This window comes from Seriola dumerili, unplaced genomic scaffold, assembly GCF_002260705.1.
Source record: "Seriola dumerili isolate Sdu_G_001 unplaced genomic scaffold, Sdu_1.0 BDQW01000189.1, whole genome shotgun sequence".
Taxonomy (NCBI): Eukaryota; Metazoa; Chordata; class Actinopteri; order Carangiformes; family Carangidae; genus Seriola; species Seriola dumerili.
Window position 1 is genome coordinate 3,589,004 of NW_019174444.1, and position 25,737 is coordinate 3,614,740.

Genomic DNA, 25,737 nt, shown 5'->3' on the forward strand with positions numbered 1-25,737 from the left:
TGGGACACGCGACGCACAAACAGGAAACCACTGATCTAAGAACCCAGGATCCTAACAATTGCAATAATATTCTACTTCTTTTCCCTTCCAACAAATGCTCTTAAATAATTAATAGCAGAGAGTTTCTCTATCACGTTCAACTTTCTTATTTGTCGTTCTAACTTATTAAATCCCTTTTAAATCTGTGTTCTGTTGTATCTGTTCAGCAAAGCGACAAGATCCGGTCCAGAACCACAGTTTCGCCAATCCTGTATTACGTTGTGGTATCTGAAGACACACAGACAGGTCTCAAGTCTAATTTTTCCCTTGCATTTTTCCCTTCTGAAAACACCTAGTAATCAAAAACTTGCCCACATCACTGTCTGACTTCCTCAACATATTTTAACTCGCAACGTTTCAGTTCCTAGACCCTTTATCAGGCAAACGTTCCCGAAACAAGGACCGGAAATGTTGGCAAGGAGGAAAATATGGAGTTTTAACTCAGTTGAACTGCATGTAGTCAAAGATTGAACGGAGACAGTTAAGAAGGGAGACTCTGAATCATTTCCTGTATCTGTGTCACATGGGCTTCAACACTGCTCCGCCCCTTTAGGAGACCTGCGGTCCTGAGCCGATTCACTCAACACATTTTCACAAGCCACAAATCTTTCCAACACTCTTTTTCAGGCGGAGCAGGAGAAAACTTCGTACATCTATTTTGTGAGACAGGTGAATAGGAACAGGATGAGTGGATCCAAGGTGGCAATGAAAAAGTCCTGCACACTGACTTGCAACAAAGAATTCAATGCAACATTTCGGTCCTTGTTTCGGACCGTTTGCCTGATAAGGGTCTAGGACCGAAACGTTGCATTAAAATATGTTGGAAGTCAGACAGTGTGTGGCATTTTTTGATTGCTATTTTTCAGAAGGAAAAATCAAGGGAAAATTAACTTGAGACCTGTCTGTGTCTCAGATACACACTGTAATCAGATCTGGCAACACTGTTGGTTCTGGACCGATCTTGTCGCTTTGCAACAGGATAAACAGAAACAATTTAAAGGGATTTATAAGTTAAACGACAAATTAAAAGTTGAAACTGAAATAAGACTCTCTGCTATTATTATTTAAACATTTTTGGAAGGGAAAAGAAGAGAATATTATTGAATTGATATGGTCTGGTCCTGGGTTGATCAGTGTTTCCTGTGTGCGCGTGTCCCATGTGGCCGCAAAGTCAAACCCAGACATGAGTTCACTGAATCCCAGTGAGACGATCGTCTCCCCCCTGCTTTAGCCCCTGTTGTGATTTGCTGAACGAACAAACGCCGACTCTCTGGATTTCTTGTGTTTTTTTTTTCCATTTGTACTTTTTTTTTTTTCTGCTGTAGGCGGACCTCCAGACCTTTTTCCTGTTCTGCCACAACATGAGACAGATGGACAGGTAGAGGCAGAAAAACAGATAGAGAGGGAGAGATGAGGTGACCTGCAGGCTGCTGGAGCGTGACTGCTGTATCCTGTTACCAATGTGAAGGCTTGAAATGACAATCTCCTCTCCACCGCTGCTCATATAATTCTTTTCCTCCTCTTCCTCCTCATGATTGCCCTTCTCTCTGGTTTCTCCATCTCTTGCTACTGCTCTCTCTCTCCTCTTTGTTCCTTTGTTCTGTTCTGTTCCTTAACATCCCTTCTTCCTTTCAGCTCAGTAGCAGTCAAGGATTTTTGTGGCAAGAAAACACCAAACAGAGGCATCTTACTCAAATGTGAGTATGATCCATGGTGTCATACTCATGTTGCATGTTTGCTGTTTACTCTGCTGTCCTCTATGAGCCAATCCTGCAGCTTTTTGAAGCACAACGCTGCAGGAAGTACTTTGACATGTCAGACTTTCTTGCTCTATGCTTTTATTTTGGCACATTTTACTGTGCCCCTGCAGTTTTTCAATCACAATTTTGTCTGCCAACGATTATGAAAAGATAACTGAGATAAAACGATTATTGTGCCGCATTCTTTTTCGCAACAACCCCTCTTTTTTGTTTTTTCATAGCATTGAATTTAAAGTTAGTAAGAAAGTCTGCTGTTAAAAGTACAAAGGTTTTTTTTTTTAAAGTTCAATCACAGTGTGGTGTTTCCAAAGTCAATGACTAATCATGTTAAATAATCTTGATCTCAATATTGATAAAAAAAAAAAAGTCGTGATTATGATTTTTGCCGTAATGGAGCAGCCCCACCCTGCAGTTTAGCAAACAATGTAGAGGCGGTTTTAAATCTACTTCTTGGCTGCACATGTGTGTTAACCCATGCAAAACCAGCAATGAAGGTTCAGCAGGTCAACACTTAAATAGCCAGTTTACACAAATCAAAGTCTGTCAGAAACAAAGTCCCGATCATTAGTAAAAATCTGTTTACATGAAAACTGTCCACCTTTAAAACAAAATGTCTTTGCTTTTTCATCTGCGCCTGATGTTTCTTCCTCGTGTGTGTTGAATCTTAAACAGCGTGCAGGATAAGGCTCTCCGCAGTGGTGATATTAGTGGCTAAGCCTCCGTAAAAAGCCCAGTGAAACCTTGATCCTCCATCTCATCCTGGCCAATCTCCCATGACAGCCTCCTGGTTGAGGAAACACCCGCCTGTGTTCCCCAGGGGTCCCCGGACAGACAACCAGGCCCACAAGGCCAGAGCACGCTCATGCAGTCTGGCTGCACTCTCACACTCACACGCACACACACACACACACACACATATACATACATTAGCATACATGCATACACATGTAGGCGTGCGAACATGGACACTGCCTTTGTCTGGAAATTTAACTTTCAACGTAAAAAGTCTGTGGATGTAAAAACACTGATTTACATTCACGAAGCACAAACAGTGAGACACCGGCTCCACCGGCTCTCACCACAAACAAATACAAGTCATTTGTCTTGCTTTGTGACCACATATACTCCAGCATTAACACGGCCACACTCAATATGCATCTCAAATGCACATTATGTCTTCTGGGCCTTTTCCACTGGAATGTGAGTTTCCATTTGTGCCGGAATATGTTGATGCGTGTTTTTATTTCAGCCTTCACTGCCTTGACTTTGGAAATCACTTCTGTAGTTTGTCTTTGTTCACCGCTTCTAGCGAAAAGAAAAACAACACACATCAGTCCACATTTAAGGAGACGTAGACAACACTATGCTTTATACGCTACATGCAGCGACCAGCATGAAAAGCTGGTTATGTTTGGGGTTCCCACAGACCAATGAACTAGTTATCAACAAGGAGCTGCTCTGGGTCTGGTGCAGTGGACCAGAGACCTCAACGCACTGCAACAGACTGGGGACTGTGACACAATGACATAATTGTGGACGTTTGAAGGTGTGCACAGGTGTTTGTGGTATGTGCCACAAAAAGGACATACCTGCTAAATGCTAGAGAATCCAAAGGAACAGCACACGGCAGGGGTATTCAATGTAAATCTAAATTTTAAAAAATCCAGGTAGACAAAATTTCTTCAAGGAAAGGTTAAAATTCTCAATAGTTTATAGGTTGGTCCAGATCTGGCTACTAGTGACCTCTGGCATTCTGCGATGGAAGTATGAGCAGAACCCCACAAGTAACTAAAAAAATAAAAAGGAAGCAATGAATGAGCCAAGGACAGAGGCAAACAAACTTAAACAAACATATAAAAACAATATATTAACACATTTTTTTTTCTCCTACATTAAAATTAAAAATCAACTAGAGCTGCAACGCCCGTCAACACGTCAACGTTCCGGGTCGGACCGCACCCATCTTCAAACCCTGCCTTCATTTTGGTCTTAACTGGACACCTGTGAAATTTTGTGATTGTATCTTGCAAGTTGGCCACAGACAGACAGACATATGTTGTGCTAATCCATTTTGTCACTATGTTGACTATGTTTCAGCTGTGGTGTTTTCCCTCCTTCCAGAAACCGAACCAGCTCAGTGAGAGATCTGTGACCTTTGTGACTCAGTGATTCTGTGTGATTCAGCCAAGTGCGATTTAAGTCACCGATCCTTTTCCAAATCATACCGCAAGTTTTTCGATTGATTTTCCTCCCAGCATGCACTGCGCTCAGATCACTCCAGTATGCTACATGAGTCAACTTGCAGAGGCGAGTAATCCATCACAGGAAGTAGTTTTGTCACATTTATAGTTTTTGGTGAAAGGGAAGTTATTTCTGGATGGAAATGCAGCTGTGAGCAGAAACTCTCCTTCTATAGGACATAAAAAATGACATTTTCACAACTTTCATGTCTCGTGTTTCTGCTAGACAACTAATCTAATCACATGTTAAAAACTCTGAGTCCTTGTTGTCAGGAGAAATATTTCAGCCAGATGTTCTCTCCTCCGAGGCAATAATCAGCTCATATTTCTCATAAGGTCACTAATTAAATTTATTTTCCATCTAATCTGTGTCTCATTATTACCTCGACACACTGCAGAAAAATAGAATTCCAATAACATTGAAGTTCATATCGTTCAAGTCAGTGGCTGGTTTGATTAACAGCCAACTGTTGAAGCTGAACGTCAGCCTGACATTATGTTCAATAGGGTCTCAGTGACTTCATGCATTATTAATGGTCCCTGTGAGCACGAGCCACAGGTTCACATGGAATAGACTTCTGTCACAGTGAGACTCGACCAGACAGGAAATGTGCCGCAAAACCAAAACAACAAGCTAAACCGGCTAAAGGCTGTGTAGAGCTGCAGAGTCTCAGTAATTTACACCATTGTTAATTACAAAAAAAAGTCTGTTTTAATACAATGCACACATCGGATGTAGGTTAAAAGAGGTTCTGTAATCACTTCGCCTCCATGCGACATACACAACTGCACTGTAAGAAATGGGGGACAAAAACAGTCCTTCTGTTTAAAAATGTATTGTAAATCAAATAACATGGATGCTCATCAGTCTGAGGTGAGTAAATCAAGCGGCTATCCGATTCCTCCAAAAACAACAGAAATAGAAATACAGTTAATTTGCCTACAGAAGTGGAAGAAACCAACTGTCTGTGTTCAAGAGGGGGGTTTGCCAGGACGGAGTCTCTAAATTTAGTTAGAAAAGATGCAAGAATACCTTTTTAATACAATTTTTGTTTTTTGTTTCTTTCCTATACTTATCATTTATTGTACATTCAGTCCTTTGGTGCAGTCTGTAGTTTTGCTCATTTTAAGAGAACGGTTCAGGGTTTCTGAAATTTCTTCAAGTCTTACTCTTTTGTATTTTGTTGTGTTTGTTAGATTAGTTTGTTCCTATGTCTGTTGGAATTATTTTAACACTATAAACACAGTCTGCTCGAAACAGATAGTTTCTAACCTTCTTTCTTTGAACGCAGCTCTATGGACGTGTGTCCTTTAAATGAGAGAAGGTTTATTGGCTTAAAAACTCTCCATCAGCATCACCAGTTAAGAGTAATGGTGCGTTCAGGTGCTCCCTCTACTCAACTTTTTAAGTTTCCAGTTTACCACGATAAATTTCCAGTTAATTATCAGATAAAGCGATAAACTCAGTGTGTGTGTGGTTGTTAGTGCCATAGACTGTGTGTACATTCATGAATGTGTGTTCAGGTGTGTGTGTGTGTGTGTGTGTGTGTGTGTGTGTCCCCTGATAATACAGCAGCCGTAGCTGATGTGAGACGTCTGAGTGGCCTTTATTGATCTGTTGCTCCGTTTGCATCATTCCTCCAGGAATAAAAACTCTACATCACTTAGATCAATGAACACGTCCTGTGTGTGTGTGTGTGTGTGTGTGTGTGGGGGGGGGGGGGGTCACAAAGTGATGACATCAGAGGAACATTGTCCATCATGGTGGATTGGCCACATACACATGCATCTGCTCTTCAATACTTGTGAGGACCCTCACTGACATTACTCACATCTTAGTTTCTAGTCGAACCTGGACTCTCAGACCGAGTCTAAACCCTCAAACAGCTGAATACAGTGTGAGGACTGGACAAAGAACTCCCCTTCACATACCTTCGCTCCCTAAAATGTTCTCAGAACAAAAACATACAAAAGATACAACAAAACATGTGCGTCATCACATCAGTATTGTGCATGTGTGTTTGAATCTTGACTGATGTTTTTGCTGCATTAAGCATGAAGCAGCCTGTCGCTCTGACCTCTGACCTCCGGCGTGTGTTTGTGCATGCATGATGCATGTGTTACGTTTCACTTGTGACAATTTGCATGTATGTATGCACACAACAGCTCGTCACACGTTTCAATTCCTCTGTGTGTGTGTGTGCGTGTGTGTGTGTGTGTGTGTGTGTGTGTGTGTGAAGGATCCAGCCTTGACTCCAGCCTTTGGCGCAGAATTCAGGTTATTTCTGCTCAAAGCTTTTGCCTTTGGCTGAACTCGTCTTATTTGGTAAACTCCCATCATGCCTCTCTCTTTTTATTGGCCAACAACTGCGAGAACAAACTAGAACAAAGTGTCACAGCCAAACAGAGAGTCAAGAGGCCGAGCCCAGAGTGGGGGTGAAGCACTGGGCAGAGGGTGTGTGTGTGCGTGTGTTTTTATCACAGCCATAAAATCATGAAATATACAAACATTCCTAATTAGGTTGTTGATGTCATACATAAAAATTATATACCAGGCCCTTTGAGCTCTGACCAACAGTTTAACCACTGTTCTCCATCACGGCTAACAGTGTTTTTAACTGCAGATAACCATAGCAACAGCAGCGATGCTTCAGACTCCATTAGAGGTTGTGACTGGTGAAACTAACCTCATCGTAAATTAAACTGACATCGAACACTTTGGGAAATGGAGGAGGGTTTGAACACAGCCTGCTGGTTCTACTGGTAAGTGACTAGTCATTAGTTGAAGCCATTACTCGACTGGTGTTTATGATATTAGTTTGATTTGTTATATATATTATATTTATATATATATATATATAAAATACAGGAGGCATCGAAAAATAGTTTGAGCCCAGGGCTGAGCCGCCTGTTAATGGCACTGGCAAAAGCTGTAATGATTCTGAACGTGTCAGAACAATTAGCGAGGGGAACGTTAGAGCGAGCAGCCATGCTAAGTGGCTAACGTTAGGCTACTTCCATGATTCAAACGATAAACGATGTTTGCCTGCAGTGTGTGAATGTCGACCTTTACCCTCTGGAAAGGATCGACACTTTGGATTGCCTGCCTGACATACAGGTGTTTAATTACTGTAACAGACTGTTTATAGGTTGTTTCCATATCTGATGTAGTGTGTCCCCTAAGAGTTGCCGTAAGACACGAGTCGTCAGAGTCCTGCTTGATTTGCCTGATAAAGGTCTGGCACTGAAAGGTTTCAAATAATGCAAAGAAAAGAATCATTTGCAATCATCATTTTAGGGAAATCATGACAATTATAGTGTTGAGTTATTAACTTTATATAATAATAATAATAATAATAATAATGATAATAATGTGGAATTTCAAAGAGCAAAAAAGTCTGTACACTTCCACCAGGAGCATGGTGGGAAATAATCTCAAAGGAATCTTCTTGCAAATAGTGAAACGCAAGATCCCCAGTCTTTATAAAATCTTATAGTGTGAGAAAACTCACTAAAACTCTGTGACTCATTGCCTGTAGATTTGACAGGGTGTCCGACTTTAGTCTTTTCAAAGTCTTCGAATATGTGGTCGGCATAAGACTCCTCTCATCGACTAGTAGAAATTCATGCACTTTTTATTCTGCCCACGTACTGAAAATTTTATCTTATCAATTTACCAAAAATCTGCAAACTTTTCAAACATGAAAAGTACTCAATTTTAGCTAAAAATCTAGAGACTGTAAACAGCAGTTTTGCTCTTTAAGTAAAGCATCTGAACTCTTCTTTCACCAGTGATGGTCTACACACAAAAACACCCACACTCACACACACACACACACACACGCACACACACACACACAACACAGCTACACTAGACAAAGGACGGAAGAGAGAAATCTATACATCCAGATATATTGCTACAGTTCAGGAAATTAGAGTGCAGAGGCTGCAACTGCCTATTAAATATTCTTCTGTAACCTACAGTATCATGCAGCGTGTGTGTGTGGGTGTGTGTGTTTGTATGCGATACACATCATACATTCACTTCCTGTGTACCATTTTGTCTGTATTACACATTAATGAGAGAACACGGAGCTGGCGTGTCACTCACACAGTTGAAATGAAATCTCAACACTTTTCCGCTTGCGATTGAAACAGCCATCGCAGATTCCTCTTATTTCCATGAATACAAATGAACTCGGCGGTCGCCAACCTTTAACCGTTCTTTATCTCACCTTCTGCAGACACACAAAAACGCAATTGCGTTCACACACACTGACACTCTAACACAGCAGAAGACTTGTTTTCATGCTCAGTGTGTGCAGACTCGCCTTGAAGGACAAATGAGCAGATTTCTTTCTCCAGAGCTTTTGGCTAAAGTGCAAAGAGAAGAGAAGAACAGATAAAGGAAAGAACATGAGAGGAAACGAGAGATCAATGAAGGAACATGTCGCCCAGGTGCAACAGTGTGACTCATTCATGTGGTTTTAAAGATCACCTCCAATGAAAATCAAGTGTTTAACTAGGGGTGGGGATATGGCAAAAATATCATATCACGATTTTTTTTAAATAAAATCACGATTCGATTTTATCACGATCTTAAATTTTGAAAAAGAAAAAACAGACAATTTAGACCGAAGAACCTTTCTTAACAAGATTTTATTTCAAATAGTCGCAGTTTTGCCTGCATGTGCAAACAACGTTAAAGTTTAAGGTAACAACAACACACCACTCTCACTCGGTCTCAGATAGTGTTACCACCCGACGTGCGAACGGTTTCTGTGCAAACTTTGCAGATTACATTTGCTTGCGCTTGATCAGTTGCGGAAAATCCAAACCAATTCCATATAATGGAGCTGGAATTTTTTTTTTAGCGACCGACTCCGTTTGGCTTTCAGCCATCGCTCTCCATGTGCTACCGCTACACACACAAACAAGGAGGCGGGTAGGAAAGTGCGTCACTGCCCGTAATTCGCTATGATAGGTCGGTCAGGTTGACGACGTCAATACGTCTGGTGCGTCGGTGCATCAGCATAGAACTGCAATTTATAGAATGTGCCCTAGACGATCCCACGATCTCTGCAGTTTGAAAGATCGTCTTCACGTTGTAATCCTTCACGATCTAATATCGTCATATCGCCCTCCCCTATGTTTAACCATGTGTCACAAACAAAAAAAACCAATCCTGTCAACTTGTGGGGACGGGGGGCGGGGCTAAACAAACCTGAAACCTCGTCAGTACAGAGAGAGAGAGAGTTAGCATTAGCACAACCGCTAACACTGTGTCAGCCACTGTCAGTTACACGCTAACAAAAATGAAAACAAATAAAAGATGCTAACTGCGCTAACTGTTCTGATCCGTCTGCTAGTCTCTGGTTCTGGTCTCAACAGACTCCTCATCTGAGTCTGAGTCTGACTGAGGCTCAAACATGTGGCTGAGTCTCTCTGATGTTTCCTCCTCCAAACCATCTTGATACTCTCTGCTCTTTCACCTGTCCACCTGGAGCAAGCAAGCATCAACCTCTGATGCTGAAACATGAAGCCAAAACCTGCAGTTCCTCTAATAACCACTAGAGTCTGGCTCCAACAGTGAGTCAGTCTCCATAGACTCCCATGTTAAAATGTCCAACTTTACAGCAGAAATAAACATGTTCACAGCCTGGTACAAAAACTGTTTTGGTCTCTAGAGCTCATTTCCTCCTTCATGACAACTGTTTATATAACTCACCTGTTTACATTTTATTAAGGCTTAAACTTATGAAGAATTGAGGGCGTGGCCACTCTGAGTGACAGGTGGGTGCGCGTATGCTTGCCACAAACCAGTATGCACCAAAGTGTCAGCTCCACACACGCCCCTCCTCTTTGTCTATTTTTGGATTAGCTGGGAGATAGGGGTGGAGTCAGACACTGCCAAGATGGTGTCAGTGGGACAACTCACTTCAAAACAGCTCTTCAGAAACCTGTGGGTAACGTCACAGAGGCTATATCCATTTCTCAATGAGGAAGTAAGTTTTGAATTTTTTTTTTTTTTACTTTTTATGTGTGAAAACCATGTTAAAGAAAATATGAATCATAGCACAGGATTTTTACAGAGTTTAAAACATGTCTGGAGAGGAACTTAAGTAGTTTTTGGACAAATTAATTGTTCAATTCATGGTTGTTTTTGGTGAATTTGGGGAACTTTATAATAACTCAGGGTTCTCAGAAGTGAGCGTATAATCAGATTTGTGTCCTATAAAACATATAATTCAAATCGCACAACCACAAATGTGCGTGCACACACACCCTCCTGAGAACACAAAGGCTTAGACCACAGAAGCACACAGCTCCAGCCTAAGTGTCAGCTGCCTGTTGAAGTGTGTATAATCCCCTATAGTGAGCTGTCCTATATATTGTCACAGTAATTGCAGAGAGGTAAACAGCAGCAGCAGCTCGCTCAGCGCTAAGGGCTGATATGATACTGTATGTAACAGAGCTGTGGGCACTGACTCACATTAATATTTGACTAGGACTGTTGACATGCTCTGAGCGCCTGCACTGGTCTCTTTCTCACTCACCCACACACACACACACACACACACACACACACACACACACACACACACACACACACACACACACAAACAGGGAGCCTCAGATCTGCATCACTCCAGGCGATCTGTCGTTCTTTATGTTGGAACAAAGCTCATTAATGGAGGCAAAAACAAGACACATCACCGAGATAAATGAACACAGTTACAGAGACGCACACAGACGTGAAAAAACACACACACACACACACACACACACACACACACACATATAGACACACGCACACACACATATATACAGTGTATGCAAAGAAATGCAGCAGACAGCCACAGTCTCTCTGTGGATAACACATTAAAGACCCAGTCACTGCTTCCTCCTCTTTAAAGAGACTCTTCACCCAAACTACAAAAATGATAAATCTAACCTTAATACTTTTTACTTATATCCACTTATGTGACTTATCTGTAGACATGTTGAGAGTTTCAGTTTTATTTGACCAAGTTCTACCTCCTCCTCAGGACAATAGAAGTGAATAACATCTGGGATTGTGATGCTGAAGGCGTTAAAACAATGTCAAAATAAAAAAAATTCTGGTTACTTTGCATAATCCACGAACCTGTTCCACTTCTGTGAACAATTATCATTTTGAGTCTGAAGGTGAAAAACAATAACACAAGTCTTTCGATACAAGGTTAGGCCTGATATTTGATAAAAATCTAATTTCAAGAATATAGATTTTGGATAACAATTCCCGCAATATGCAATATTTTTAATTTAAATCTGAAAATCTGAAATCTGAACCTGAATCTGAAGAAAGTCTGCTCTGTTGCCAAGTCCGACCCTAACTTCCCTGCTTTGGCTACTGTACATCGAACCTTGGCATGTGACAAATAAAACTTTGAACTGTTTTTCAGTGCCTGCATAACTTATACCTGAAACATTAAGTACAATAATATATTTATATATTATTTTTTTTAAAAACACCTGAAACATAAAATACAATAATATAATTATACTGTATAGAGATATAACATTTTGGATATTGCCCAAACCACAAAGCTCAACTCAACACAGAAGTCTCTTTATCTCTTTTTAGTATTTTACTTTAGCAGTTATATTAGTCTTATTGTTATAAATGTTATAATGTTATAATTATTATTTTAATCATTATTTATTACATTAAGACTCGGGTCAAAAGTGACAAGTGAAGATTAGGGTGTCATGCTCCTAAGGTCATGTTTTCCTTCTTTCATATATTTTCATTACTTCCTGTTCCGTTTTGTGTCACTCACGTGAACCTCTCATTGCAGATCCATAACTTCCTGTCCTTGTGTGTTTCCCCACCCCGATTGGCTTCACCTGCGTCTCCTTGTCTTCCCCTTCCTGATGTATTTATTCCTCTGTCTCAGTTTGTCTTTGTCCCACGTGTCAAACTTTCCAGCTTTTATTCCCGGTGTTAGTTTTTCTTGTTTCCTGGATTTCTGCTTCCTACCCATCAGATCTGTTTGGCCCGCCTGCTGACTGCCTTCCTGTGCACCCAACCCTCTTCTTGACAAGTAAAGAGATTTGATCAATGAACTCTTCCTGTTCCTGAGCTGTGATGTTGAGTCCTGTCCCCTGTGGTCACACTAGTGTTACATGTAAAGTAAAGTAAAGTCAGCACCGAGCTGTTTGCAACCGTTAACAGTGATTTAAGGCTTCGTTTCTTCCCTTCAAGAATCCATCTCACCAGATTTCCACTAAACATTCTGTCTCTGTCCTCTTTCTCCTCTCCCCTCCTTCGTCCTCTCTTCATATTAACACAGTCTTTGCTCTGTCCGTCTCTGCGGGGCGGGACAGTGACAGATTGCTGTTGACCCCCATCACAGCTCTCTGACCCCGTCCAGTTTTTCTGGAGGCAGAAGGGGAGAGAGCGAGAGGGAGAGGTGGTGACAGCTGATCCCAGAGCAGCAGTCTGTCTTGTCTGTGTGGGAAACTGAAACCAGAAATTTATCCTTCGTTGTCTTCATCGCTTGATTCACTTTGTCTCGCTCACTTTGATTTTCGTTACGCATCTAATTACCACCTTCCACTGCGATCAAGCAGCTAAATTAAAACCTCACACGATGGAAATGAGACGTTTCTATTAGTCTGATGTATCACAGCGAGGAAAGCTCCAGTCTCCTCATCTCTCCAGGTTATTATCCATCTTGAGCTGATTCAACTAACATAACTTTTACAACAGGCCAGGCAGGATCACTCCATCATGAATGGACTAAAACAGTCACGTGACTCACGTAGTCGGACGACAATAAAGCCGGTTGGCGTAGCATGCTCTAACTAAATAGAATGATATTGTGTGATTTAGTCAGGAGGCTACACCTGTAACAGTTACAGCAGGATGGAGCTGGGCAACACGGTTTCGGTTTTCAGAATCATTACACCTCTGCAGGAAATGTATCACTATCAGCCAAGCTGCGTTTCAACTGTTGTTCCTCGGCCAATGAGGCCGACAACACGGGTCCATGTGTTAGACGCTGGTAACCCAGAATTCTGTTGGTGGTTACTGTGGACGACACAAAGACGTAAAGCCGCGTTTCAACAAGAGGCGAGGCTGCAGCCACCGGGACGGTTACAGAACTAACGACATGCAGACGCACACACAGTCAATTCTTTAGTGTTCAAAGGTCAACGTCACAATAAACAGTGCAATTTACACAAGAGGAAAGTTTCCTGTATCTGCAGTTCTGCAGAGCGCGCACACACACACACACACACACACACACACACACACACACACACACACACATAGAGAGAGAGAAACTGGAAATCAATTGTAATTATATGAATCGGTCAGAGTGAATCAAGGTTCCAGTCAGAGCACGACCCTCCACACTGCAGCAATCAGCTGATGTTATGTCACAGTTTGGTCTCACACACACATGGCCTTCATCTGTGACACACAAACACACACACACACACACACACACACACACACACACACACACAGGCTGTGGATGACATCATAATGTCTTTCTGTCTTTACAGGTGAAATGAAAATGTTTTGTGTCATTACTTGAGCTACATGCTGGAACTATTTTTTTGTTAACAGTCAGGCGCAGCAACCTTACACCAGCAAACCATATCTGAAAACAAAACACAGCATGTAACATCCTCTCAAACCAAAAGCTCTAGTTTTTATTATTATTTCTGTGTCTATACAATTAGCCAACAAGACTCTAAGTATTAAGTAGTGAGTTTTAGAGGTGTAATATTTCCATTAAATAACAAATAACCTGTGCACAGCCTATTTTAACACCACAATTGAGACTATGCATTTAAAAAAAATTCTGTTTTGCAAGATTTTACTGTGAAATTTGCATGAAACTGGCAGAGGGAAAGGAACCGGCTGCTTTAAATAAGCTCTTCAGCGTCGGTCTGAACTAGAATCCTTTCTGCACGCAGCTCTTTGTACGAGACACTGAGGAACCAGCAGAGAACAAAGCAGCAGCCGACAAAGACGCCGTGCAGGATGTTTGTGTCGTTACATCTTGGAAAGCACATACATGAATATTCCTGCATACAAAAATGTGCCTTAATGTGAAGTGTAAAAAAAAAAAAAAAAACACTGCAATAGGAGTGTATAGCTGTGTAGGCAGCCATTTCTAAACATACATGCCTGTACTGTAAGATGGTGATAATAGAATAAAGGAGTCGGGATCTGCCACATGAGCGTTTCTGTGAATTTAGCTACAAAAGGCAGAAAACAGCACAATCCTCAGACGCAGTATGTTTGACACCCAGGGGTGCAGCGGAGTGTAAACCTGCCAAAACCCGAGTTTATTCACCTTCTCAAAGCTCATTTCCATGACATGAAGTCAGAGAATAAAACAGAGCAGCAGCGGGAGGCTGACGCAACTCACACAAACACGCACGTCGGATGTGGTGATGATAATGTGATTTTCTTTTATTGATCCCCGAAGGAAAACGCTGCTTCCGCTCGCTCGCTCCACTGTAGCGTTAAAACACAGAGGTCGCCTGCAGAGTCCAACTGTTGGAGGTAGGAGCAACTCAGCGCCTTGCTCAGTGGCACTGCAGCAATGTAGATATACAGTAGCTGTCAAGTCGGATTCAGAAATGTGCCCGTCATCACAACTTTAATTCTTGCCTATGTTTACATAACTGTTCATATTGTTTTGATGAAGACGGGAGCACAGAGTTCAGAGTTCTGCAGGTATGAGTCCTAAAAACCTGGAAAAATTAGCATTTTAGCACTTCCTGTTCCCTCGTCCTGAGGCCTCTGTGACCGGTCTGTGGTTCACACCAGCCCAAGACATTTTCAGGTTTTATTACACGACATAAAATACATCAGTAAATACCCCTGATTTCTTTAAGATTTTACGTCTTAAAAAAGGCCAGTTGCTGACAACTAAAATTCTCCAGTGAGACCTAATCAAGTGAGTACAACCCCCCCCCAAAAAAAAAAAGAAAAACACACCTGCCCGCTCACCTGCCTCTCCTTGGTTCACTTCATTTACATGTTCCCTGGTTCAGTTAAAGAGCTCCAGCAGGTTTCCCGAGGACCGAGTCTCCCCCAGGGCTGAGCTGTGGATTAATCTTTTTAGGGGCCTCCTCTTGCTGGCCAATGGGCCATTAAATTGAGAGTGAGATAAATAGAAAGATGTCGAGGAAGGAAGAGCTCCATTGTCCTCTCAGCGGGGGAGGCAGCACTAACGCATGGAGTCATCTGTTCTTAGTCGTGTTATTTTATGATTTACTTACATTAGACATTCATAAATGCACACACGGAACCAACACACAGACACACACTGTACCACCTCTGAAAGCAAATGACAAACTGTCACATATTTTAACATTAGAAATGACTGAATCCAACTGGCAGCACCAGTTGTCATGAATTAAGACTTGACAGCTGTTGTGAGGGTAATGTTAAAGAATCTTAATGATAGTAAACTGATTATTGAAATATACCAATAATTGATAAATAATGGAACCTGCTTGGTTTTGCTGCTACTTTGGCTCTTAAGGGCATTTTTAAAGTACAGTTTATATGTGTGTGAGTGTTTGTGTGTGTGTGTGTGTGTGTGTGTGTGTGTGTGTGTGTGTGTGTGTGTGTGTGTTAATATATATATACATTATATATCTAGATATATATCTATATATATATATATATCTTTGCATTAACCAGTTGAAAGGCTGTTTTTCTTTGTTAACAGGAATTTTCACACACATCTAATCAAATACTGTTATATTAACCTGTATTTTAGTGAAGTAAGTTATAGTTACAGCTCTTCTCTCCTCTCTCTCTCTCTCTCTCTCTCTCTCTCTCTCTCTCTCTCTCTCTCCACATTAGCTCACCGGCTAATTTCTCTCCTGTAGTGGCCACTGAATGTAATTACCTCTTCAGTGTAGATTAGACCAAGTGCTCCCCTCTCTCCCTGCGTCCAGCTCTAACCTTGAGGATCAGAGGAGCACCGAGCGTCCTCCCTCCAGGCTCCTCCGGCTCTCATTAGCTAATTGAAATGGCTCTGCCTGGGAATGGGAGCAATATGTCGGCTTAACGAGGGGAGCCGTTTAGAAGTGATTTGGGAGGCAGAGACCGTCCTTAGGAGGAACCGAGCCGACCGTAAAAATGAAAGGATTCTCTGGAAACACATTTCAGATGCAGCAGATGACATTCACACTTCTTATAAAGGGATAAAGCTGGACCGTAATCCTGTCCGTCTTGGTTTAAAGTCCCTTCAGAAATGGGGGAGATAGTGAACTTCCAACACAGCACACAATGCCAGATAAATCCTCCATACTGGAGCAATTGTCACCTTTAAATCCTGGATTATTTATGGAACAGCTGAATATGAACTTTAAACCTGTTTACAAGCAATCTGAATGTCTCACCTCCAAACAGATTCCCATTATTTTTTATTATCCTGCATCTAATCCAGAGAGGAAAAGGACAGACTGGAGCATTTCAATCCTTTAACCTGGTGTTGTCACTTCCATACATTGTGCTGACTTACATTCACTCCTAGACGCCACATTTCAACCTGAACATTCACCACTAAATGTCAAATCCCAGACCTGAACCTGAATTTACCTTGAACTTAAACCTTAACCCTAAATTGAACTATTCCCCAGATGCATCTGTGTTTTTGTTTTGTTCAGGTGCTTTCAACCTATTTCCAAACTCAAACCATTCCTTTCCTTTAATGATCTGGAGGTCATGATAAACGCCTTCATTTCCTCTCAGCTGGATTGTTATTGCAATGCCGTCAATTTGGGCATCAGCCAGTGCTCCTTGTCTCGACTACAGCTGGCGCAGAACACCGCAGCCGGACCAAGACTGCAGCATCTCACCTGTACTTGCATCCCCTGCACTGGCTTCACCAGTCAAGTACTTGTTTTTAAAGGTTTGGCACCCCAGTACATCTCTGAGCTCCTCTGCCCCCACCCTTTCCATCCGCAGATCTCTCAGACCCTCAGACCGTTAGACCAGCTCGGCCCAGGCTGAGGGAAAAGGGGCGATCGGGCCTCCGCTGTAGCCGCCCTGAAGCTTGTTTGCCTTTTTTAAGTAAGTGTTCCCCCCCTCCGTGGACATTTTTAAGACTTAACTTAAAACCCACGTTTACTTTGGCCTTTTGAGGTTTTATTTTTCACCTTTAGCTTCTGTATTTTTATTTCAAACTCTTCCCTGTCTGTCTCTGCCTATGGGAGAGTTAAGTCATCTCAGACGTTATCTCCTTGCTTAGCTGTTACTATGTCATGTTATTTCTTTGTATTTTATTGTACAGCACTTTAGTCAACCGGTGGTTTTAAATGTGCTTCATCAGTATACTTGATTCGATATTATTTCATTTGATACAAGTTCAGTTTTTTTGCAATCAGTAAAAAATGTGGCTGCTCAGAGACAAACAACACACACAGTATCTGCACAGCCACGAGAGGTCGCTAAGCAACGATGATCAGAACAGATTACTATGCCTTTTACTTTTTAATGTTCGAATTGAACAAAAACCAAATTAGATTCAATATTGATGATAAATTGATAAGCCAATTCTGCTTCAATTACTTTAAATTTTTTGATCGATGAGCGGATTATTGTTCCGGGATAACACACACGTTCAACTGCACCTCTGACACACTCCAACAAAAAGATATTCATTGACTCTGACTGTATTAAACCAGCTCAGCCAGGAAAGACCAGTGTGTGTGTGTGTGTGTGTGTGTGTGTGTGTGTGTGTGTGTGTGTGTGTGAGTGTGTGTGTGAGTGTGAGCTAAGACAACATAAACTGAGGGATGAGATGAGGGAGAGCTGGGGGAAAGAGCAGGAAAAAGCAATTAAAGCATCTTCTCTCACCCTCACTGCTCACCTGGTCTCACGGGACAGACACACGCACACACACATACGCACACACGCACACGCGCACGCACACACACACACACACGGTGCACTCAGGGGAAAAGGAGCTGATTAGGGGTGTCAGACAGGTTTATTAGGTCTGTGTGGACATATGTGTGTGTCTGTCAGTGGTCACCGTCAGACAGCCGCCGCACGGCGAGCAGCACAGGTGGGTCATCGTGTTTATAATTAAGATAAGACTAAGAGGCTGCTGCTGCTATCGCTGCTCTTTAATTCCCATTCCATCTCCCCTCCTCCGTCTCCTCTCTTTGTCTGCTCCTTCTTCTTCTTCTCCTCCCACCCCCTCCCATCATTCCCCACCTCCTCCTCGGTGCAGGAGGTTGGTGGTGACCAGTTACAAGTTACCTCAGACAGGTTACAGCCACCTGTTCAGATCGTCCGATAACCTGAGAGGAAACAGAGGGAAGTTCCTCCAGAGAGCGATGGAAGAGAGAGTGGGAAGGAGAGGGAGGGAAAAGAGGGAGAGAAAGAGACCGTGAGAGACAGACAGGAAGAGAGACAAAGGAATGACACAGAAAGACAAAGAAAAAAAGACGAGATGACAAAAAGGCAAAAAATAATGACCAAAAGAAAAAGAAATAAAAGAAAGAAAGAAACAGGAATAAGGGAAGACAGACAACAATAAAAAGACAAATGAAGAAAAAACAAGAAATACATAAAACAAATAAAAACAAAGACAAGAAAAGACAAGAGGAAATGACAAGAAAAACACAAAAATAATGACTTAGGAAAAGGCAAATAAAGAAAAAAGAGAAAGAAAGGAACAGGAATGAGGAAAGAAAGAAAACAATGGAAAGACAAATGAAGACAAAAACAAAAAATACACAAACAAATAAAGAGAGAAAGACAAAAAGGCAAGAAAAATGAGGGAAAGAAAACGTAAAGACAACGAAACTAAGAAAGAAAATAATAGAGAAAGAGAAAAGAAATAAACAAAAAGAAAGAAAGGGGAGGAGGAAAAAAACAGGATAGAGGGCAAAGAGGAGAAAGAAAGAAAGAAAGGAGGACAGAAAGAAGGACAGAAAGAAAGAAGAGTAGCAGCTGCTTATATGACGTACTGTATGCAGCTGTATGGGAGACAATGAGAACAAAGGATGGAGAGAACGTGAGCGGCTCTGTGAGCGGTGCTGCGCTGGTGTTTGAGGAGATGGTTCTCTCTCCTCAGCTGAGGTCGGTTCGCTCCCACCACCGTTCATATCTAAATGATAATCTTAATGGGGTCCTCGAAACGCTCCGACCGAGAGCTGGACACTGGGAACCTCCTGAAAGCTTCAGCGGTGCCACTTAAACCTGAATAAATCAATATTTTTGATACTGAAAATGAATGCAATGACTCTGTAATGTGATTGTAATGCTGATCCAACTGAGAATCAACAGCTCTGCAGTTCTATGCAGCTTCTAGCCTCGTTTCCGCTCTTTGTTTATGGTTTGTTGGTATGTCGGTTGACTCCTCATGGGTTTTAACCCCTTCACATACATGTATGTGCAAAAGCCTGAAAACAAAAATAAAAAATAAAAAGAGTACCACACAAAAATGGTGGAAATGTAGAATTTATACTGATTTATTTTTATTCTTCTAAAAGTGAATATTAGGCCTCTACTTGGACCTTTTGGATAAAAAACATCAACATTGGAGCCACAAGTCTGAACCAGTCATGTGTCCATAGCTGTTGCACTGATGTTAAAATGCTTTGCACGGATAGAATCATGAGACTTAGAGCTTTCAAACAATGTGTAATTTGTCAAGGTCATGTGAAGACAGAGTTCAGCACGGACCGAAACTCACCTAAAGCATCACCTGAAAGGACAACATGTCCCACAGGTGTGCATCTTAAAATATGACTTATATTAAAAATCTAATTAGAGACTGGTTAATGAACAAAATACCACATGTTTGTGTGACATTGTTGCTTAACAACCACCACCACAAAAGTCTGTAACATGACAGTCCTTAAAATATGCATTTGATGTTTATGTACACATATGACTTACAGACGAATAGTCTCCGAGGCAGAAGCGTGTCAGAAAAACATTTTCACCATGAATTCAGTGCCGTGCTTCTTGTCTGTCTGCGTTCAACTGAAAACACTAAACTAGCACGGAGAACAGAAGAAAAACACTGATAGGCGAGCGCTCACTCCGCCGCTACTTCCAAAGATCAACAAGAGCACAGAGCGCTCACTCTGATACTGTTTCCAGAACCTATAGTTTTAATCACTTTTTTAACTATGTTTTTTAACTTATTTATTCACTAACTTATTAAATTAACTTTAAAGACAGCATAATATTCTGTGTCAATTAAACACACCTTCCAGCAACTTTTACAGTGTCTAGTATTACAGCTGTGTTACTGTAAAGCAGCGGTTCCCAAACTTTTCCTACTCATGGCCCACATCCGACCCCGTAACAATACAAAGACAAAATAATGCTTTCTCAGTCTCTTGACTCTCTTTCCTTTTAATTCTTTCTGTTTCTAACAAGCTATCCACTTTGTTAGTCCAGTTTTCACCATGGATGTAATCTTTTAGTGTGCAATCAGACTGAGACAGGAAACAAGTATAGAAGGTGGTCCAGCAGCGACAATATAAAAGTTCCTATAATTGGCTTCTCACAGTGAAAGGCTTTAATACGAGAAAAAAAACAAATATATAATTACCGGCTCACAGGTTGAGAACCACTGCTGTAAAGAATAGTTGGACTTTCATTAAAAAAAGTCTATAGCCATGTTAGCAGCTCTGTGAGGCTTTACTGAGACACAGCAGTGTTTCAGCTAAATGCTAATGTCAGTATGCTAACACACTGACACTCAACATCATGGTGGCACTGCAGGAAAGAGCACCATCGTGAGGATCCACCATCTGGGAACTAGGATTATCTGCATTGGACTTAGTACAAATCCGTCAAGTAGGTGCTGAGATGTTTCACAGGAAACAAATACTTTGACCTGTTTCGTGGCAGGATTCATTCATCCTCTGGAGATCCTGAATATCTTTACGAAATGTCCCAGAAATCCATCCAACAGCTGTGGAGATATTTCAGTGTGGACCACGGCGGTGGACCGAAGGAGCAACACTGTTGTTTTAGCATGGCTCAAAATGCAGCCGCAATAAAATCACATCTATGATAACATGTACCATTTCTCATTTCACACGGGGGTTTTGCTGGAATCAGAGCGGCACTAAGACCTGCAACTTAAAGACGGAGGAATATTGAAGCAAATACATTTCAGATGCTGATAACATTCAGGAATCTTATAAACTGATAAACTCTAATCCTGTTCATGTTTCCAGCCCGGTGGTTCACAGCCTCATCAATAGAGATAGTGAACAGCAACACACCATGGCAAATAAATCCTGTGTATTTCCCTCACCCTCGTTATCAGGGGTGAACTTTAAGACGTGTCTAGTTCCCTCGCAGCAGGACGTCAGAGTCCTCGTGTCAAATCTGAAGACATGAATGAGTTTTAAGAGCATTTTAATTACAATGTTATTGGGAACCTTTTGACAGTGACACACACAGAAATGACGTTTTGTGGAGGATCTGTGAGATCAAAGCTGAACACAACACACTCTCGTTCCCTCAAAGACGTCCGGTGATGGGATTTTCACTCATCACCGAGCAAACATGGCAGGGTTCAAACAGGCGGGACGCGTAAACGCAGCCGTTTGGCGCCAGGAATGACTTCCCCGCCTCACTAATTGGCTCAACTTGTCCACATTGAGAGCATTCAACTCACACAATTACCGCCACGGTTTTTCAACGTCGACAAAATGGAATTTATGATTGAATGTGATTATTCCCTGGAAGCTCGGTGGCTGTTTGACTTTGTCACTTTGATTGGAGATTTTTTTTTTTTTTGGAGTGTTCGTTTTACGTGTGGCGGTGCGTGTAAATCATCCGCCGACCGCCTCGACAAACAAAGAGAGGCCACAGGAGCACGAGAGCGCTCTGTCTCTCTCTCCCGTTCATCCCTCCCGCCTCCCTCTCTCTCCCTCTCTCTCCCTCTCTCTGCACACCTTTCAGCTGGGTGATTAATGAAACATGTAACTCATTTATCATCGCTAATGTCACTTTCCTTAAGACCTGATTTTAATGCTGACCTAGTGGAAAAGACATCTCAGTGGAAAAAAAAAAGGCAGAGGGAGAAACAGCTTGCAGCACAACCTTGAAATGTCTGTCCCTGTCATATGTGGATGACTGTGCGTGTGTTTGTGTGTGTGTGTGTGTGTGTGTCTTAATGGGGTGATGTTGGACTATTAAAACCATTAACGGTGATCTTCCTGTCACAGGGGTTCGTTCAACTCCGCAGCTTTTGATTCACTTCAGAGATCTCCTATACTCTGGATCTTTTTTCCCTTACACACTCACTATGTATATATATATATATATATATGTGTGTGTGTGTGTGTGTGTGTGTATGTGTGCATTACCCTTATTTACATATGCACATTTTGCTGAACACACGTTTTCAGGCCACTTCACAGTGGCGCCTGGAGTTTCACAGCACTAATATTTGATCTCGACTGTCGCCCTCGCTGCTCAGAACGTGTTCCACTGGTTTTACATGTTTTTGCTCATTTAGCACAAATAACACAGACTTAACATCACAGCTTATTGTTCTAGAAATCAATCATGCTGCTTTGTATTTGAATTTAGGATGCATTGTTTCTACTAATCCAGTCATTTTCCTCCATTTATTTCTTATTAATTTCTCTCTTAACATTATAATCTGTAACTTTTCCACGTTAAAATGTGCTAAAAAACTATATATTTCAACCAGATGAAGGATTTTAGTTATCGGACGTCTGGATCTGAAGTTGTTATCAGGGAAAAAAAGCTGAGTAAATGTTGAACAGAGTTTGTGAAACACTGCCTTTGAATATGAAACAGTTTTATTCAGTGTTTCTACTGGTCATAATCCCCTGGTCTGTTTATTGTGGAGAGAAGGAGACCTCTGTGGATAATACCGCTGTGAACCACTGACACTGAAGGAATCCAAACCAGGAGAAGCTGACGGCAATGGTGGTGAAGACAACAACTCCCATGATCCCACGCCACTTCACGACGTCACCCAACGTCCTCTTTTGTTATTGTTTTTGATTGAGAGACCCCTAGAGGCAGAAGTTACATACTGTGCGTTTAAGTTTTGTATTTCATCACAATCAACTTCAAGCTCTGCTTTAATGTTTGCTAGAGTTGGATCATAGTTTCAAGGTCTTTGCTCATCCTTAAAATGTATTACCACATATTAATATTGTTAATATTTATCCATGGAATCCACAACTCCTTCTTAATGTGTGGAAATTAATGGAAGCTAATGAACAATACAACAAGACTCAGAGTCCACAGCTGTGCTAGCTTTGTGAGGCTACTGTAAGGGAAACCAAATGGTCCACAGTAATGAAAAATTGAAACTGACCTGATAATGATACTAGATGAAAAACAGAGGATCAACAAAGTCAGTAGAACTCATCCTCTGGGGATGACAGCAATCCATCAAACAGTTGTTGAAATAGTTTAGCGCAAAGTGGTCGACCGACCGACCGACCGACCGGCAGACCGGCACTGCAACCCCCAGAGCATGGCTAAAGCTACACATCCAAATCTAAAACTGAAACAGCGGTAGGAAAATCGAAGGCAACTGGACTTGTATTTGTCTGTGGAAGACGTTTCGCCTCCTATCCAAGCGGCTTCATCAGTTCATCATGTATTGGTCTGACGAGTCAGTCAGACTAGTGCGGACTAGAGAGACCTAGATTTAACTTGAGAGAGAGATAACTATGACCTGGACGAATGAGAACATTCACAGACAGCGGTAGGAAAATACATTTGAGAATCAGCAGTAAAAGTGTCTCATATTACACATAAACTCTGAATAAGTAACCTCAGATACACGTAGTGACGCTCTCTGGAATGTTCTTGTTACTACAGAACATATGAGTGTAGGTACTGAAGTGCCTCCCTCTGCTGCCTCGTGGTGGCCTATTGTTCACAAGTGTGAGACCCTGGCAATGAAGTCAGAAAAAGAAACAAAGGAAAAAGTGACAGTGTGTGAACAGTCACCCTAACGCCCTCGCTCTCCTTCTTCCTCTTTCTCTCTCTCTCTCTCTCTCTCTCTCTCTCTCTCTCTTCAGTAACCGATTTGTCTCGTTCTCCTTCACCCTCCCCAGCCGCCTGCTTCTATGTGTGTTTCTCTGGTTATTAACCTGCTGTCAGCAGGAGGTACGGGGCTCCATCCATTAACCCTGAGCACCTCTGGGCCCCTGGAAACCCTCTGTATACACACACACACATCCACACACCGGGGCCACAGGAAGTCTTGTGGTACATACGCTGCCCTGATGGAGGGCATCTCCTGCATTACTGAGGGTCACTGTCTACCTGCCTGCGTGTCACAAACACACATGAATGGTCCAGTTTATACTGAGGGAATATACAACACACAGCACAGACTGATGCATTTATGGCTGTACTCTGCAGGGGAGACCGGGGCAGGTCAGCCATCGTTTTTGCAAATACATGCATCTATTGATCAATATCAAAACCAAGAGAAAGAGTACGATGCCATATACGCTCAGATGACAATTAATAACCAACATTATTTATTACCTGATTTCCATTTGTAGCATGTAGTCTTTGATTTTTTTTTTCTGTCTTTTCCCTTATCTTTTCACTTCCTCCCTTTAATTGAATAAAACATTTCTATTCTGTGCTCATTATCTCGGCTGGAGGAGTAAATCTAAAGACTGTCCTGAGGGTGGTGTCAGCGAAAAGGCAGGTTTATTAAATGTGGTTTTTCCTCTGTAAAGAGTTCATCAAAGCTGATGAGGCTCAGCTCTACTTTTGCATGCTAACATAACATTCCATTAGCATGCTAACATGCTGACGGCTATCATGTTAACAGCTGTTGAATGCTAACATTAGGGGTGTGCATTCTGACGGTGCATCATTTGAAGTTTCTACATTTAGATATTTAATTTTAAAAGTTCAGTGGCTGCTAACCAGTCCATTGTTAGTGGTTAAACAGCTAGCCCGCTAACTAAAGCTGGAGACAGCCGTCCTGTCTCTGCTCTGCAGCCTCCGTGAGTTTGGACCAGTTCTACACCTGAGCAGAACAAGAACCACCATCACGAGAGACGAGGATGAGAGACCTGCCTGCAGGCAGGGAAACAGGAAGTGGGATGAGTCGGGGCAGCGACTGAACTTTCGAATTTAAGTACATATATATATATAACTTCTAAATAAACAACAGCACTGTCCAAACAAATCCTCCATATGAACTAAGAGGCATCAAAGTGGCAGGAAGATACAAATCACAACTTCCAGTCAGGACTTTCACAATAAGATCAAATTCGAAACAGGAGGCAGATCGTGATTCAGATCGTGGATTGTTATTTTATCCAAAAAGATTGTCATATGACCCCTCGCTAACATTCTCATAACGGCTCAGCTTTCAGAAATGCATCACAGAGCCCCAAATTTACATAAAACTTCCCTCAATGAAGTGATGATGCTCAAAACAAGATGGTTCACATTTAATCGGACAATGTTTCTTTTTTTTGTGTTGCTGTAATAAGAACTGTGACATTCAGCTCTAGTGTGAAAGTAGGAGAGCTACATCCATCCACACAGTCACGCACCGGTGTTACCAGCAGCAGCACATTTCCACATTATGACAGATGTTGGCTTTTATGCAGAACGTCCATAACAGTTTTACTGCATTCACATGTAGCATTTCCCCACACGCTGA

General features: G+C 41.8%; 1 protein-coding gene across 2 annotated transcripts in view; it reads right to left on the reverse strand.

The window, feature by feature from the left end:
• The window catches only part of pik3r3 (phosphoinositide-3-kinase regulatory subunit 3), a 220,279-nt gene that overhangs the window by 143,926 nt on the left and 50,616 nt on the right, over window positions 1-25,737 (reverse strand). The window contains exon 2 of one of the 2 annotated variants that reach the window (XM_022753002.1): window positions 4,508-4,527. The exons of the other annotated variant lie outside the window; for it this stretch is intronic. Coding sequence (XP_022608723.1) covers window positions 4,508-4,527 — 20 coding nt within the window. The remainder of the gene's footprint in view (window positions 1-4,507; window positions 4,528-25,737) is intronic. 2 annotated transcript variants of the gene reach the window in all.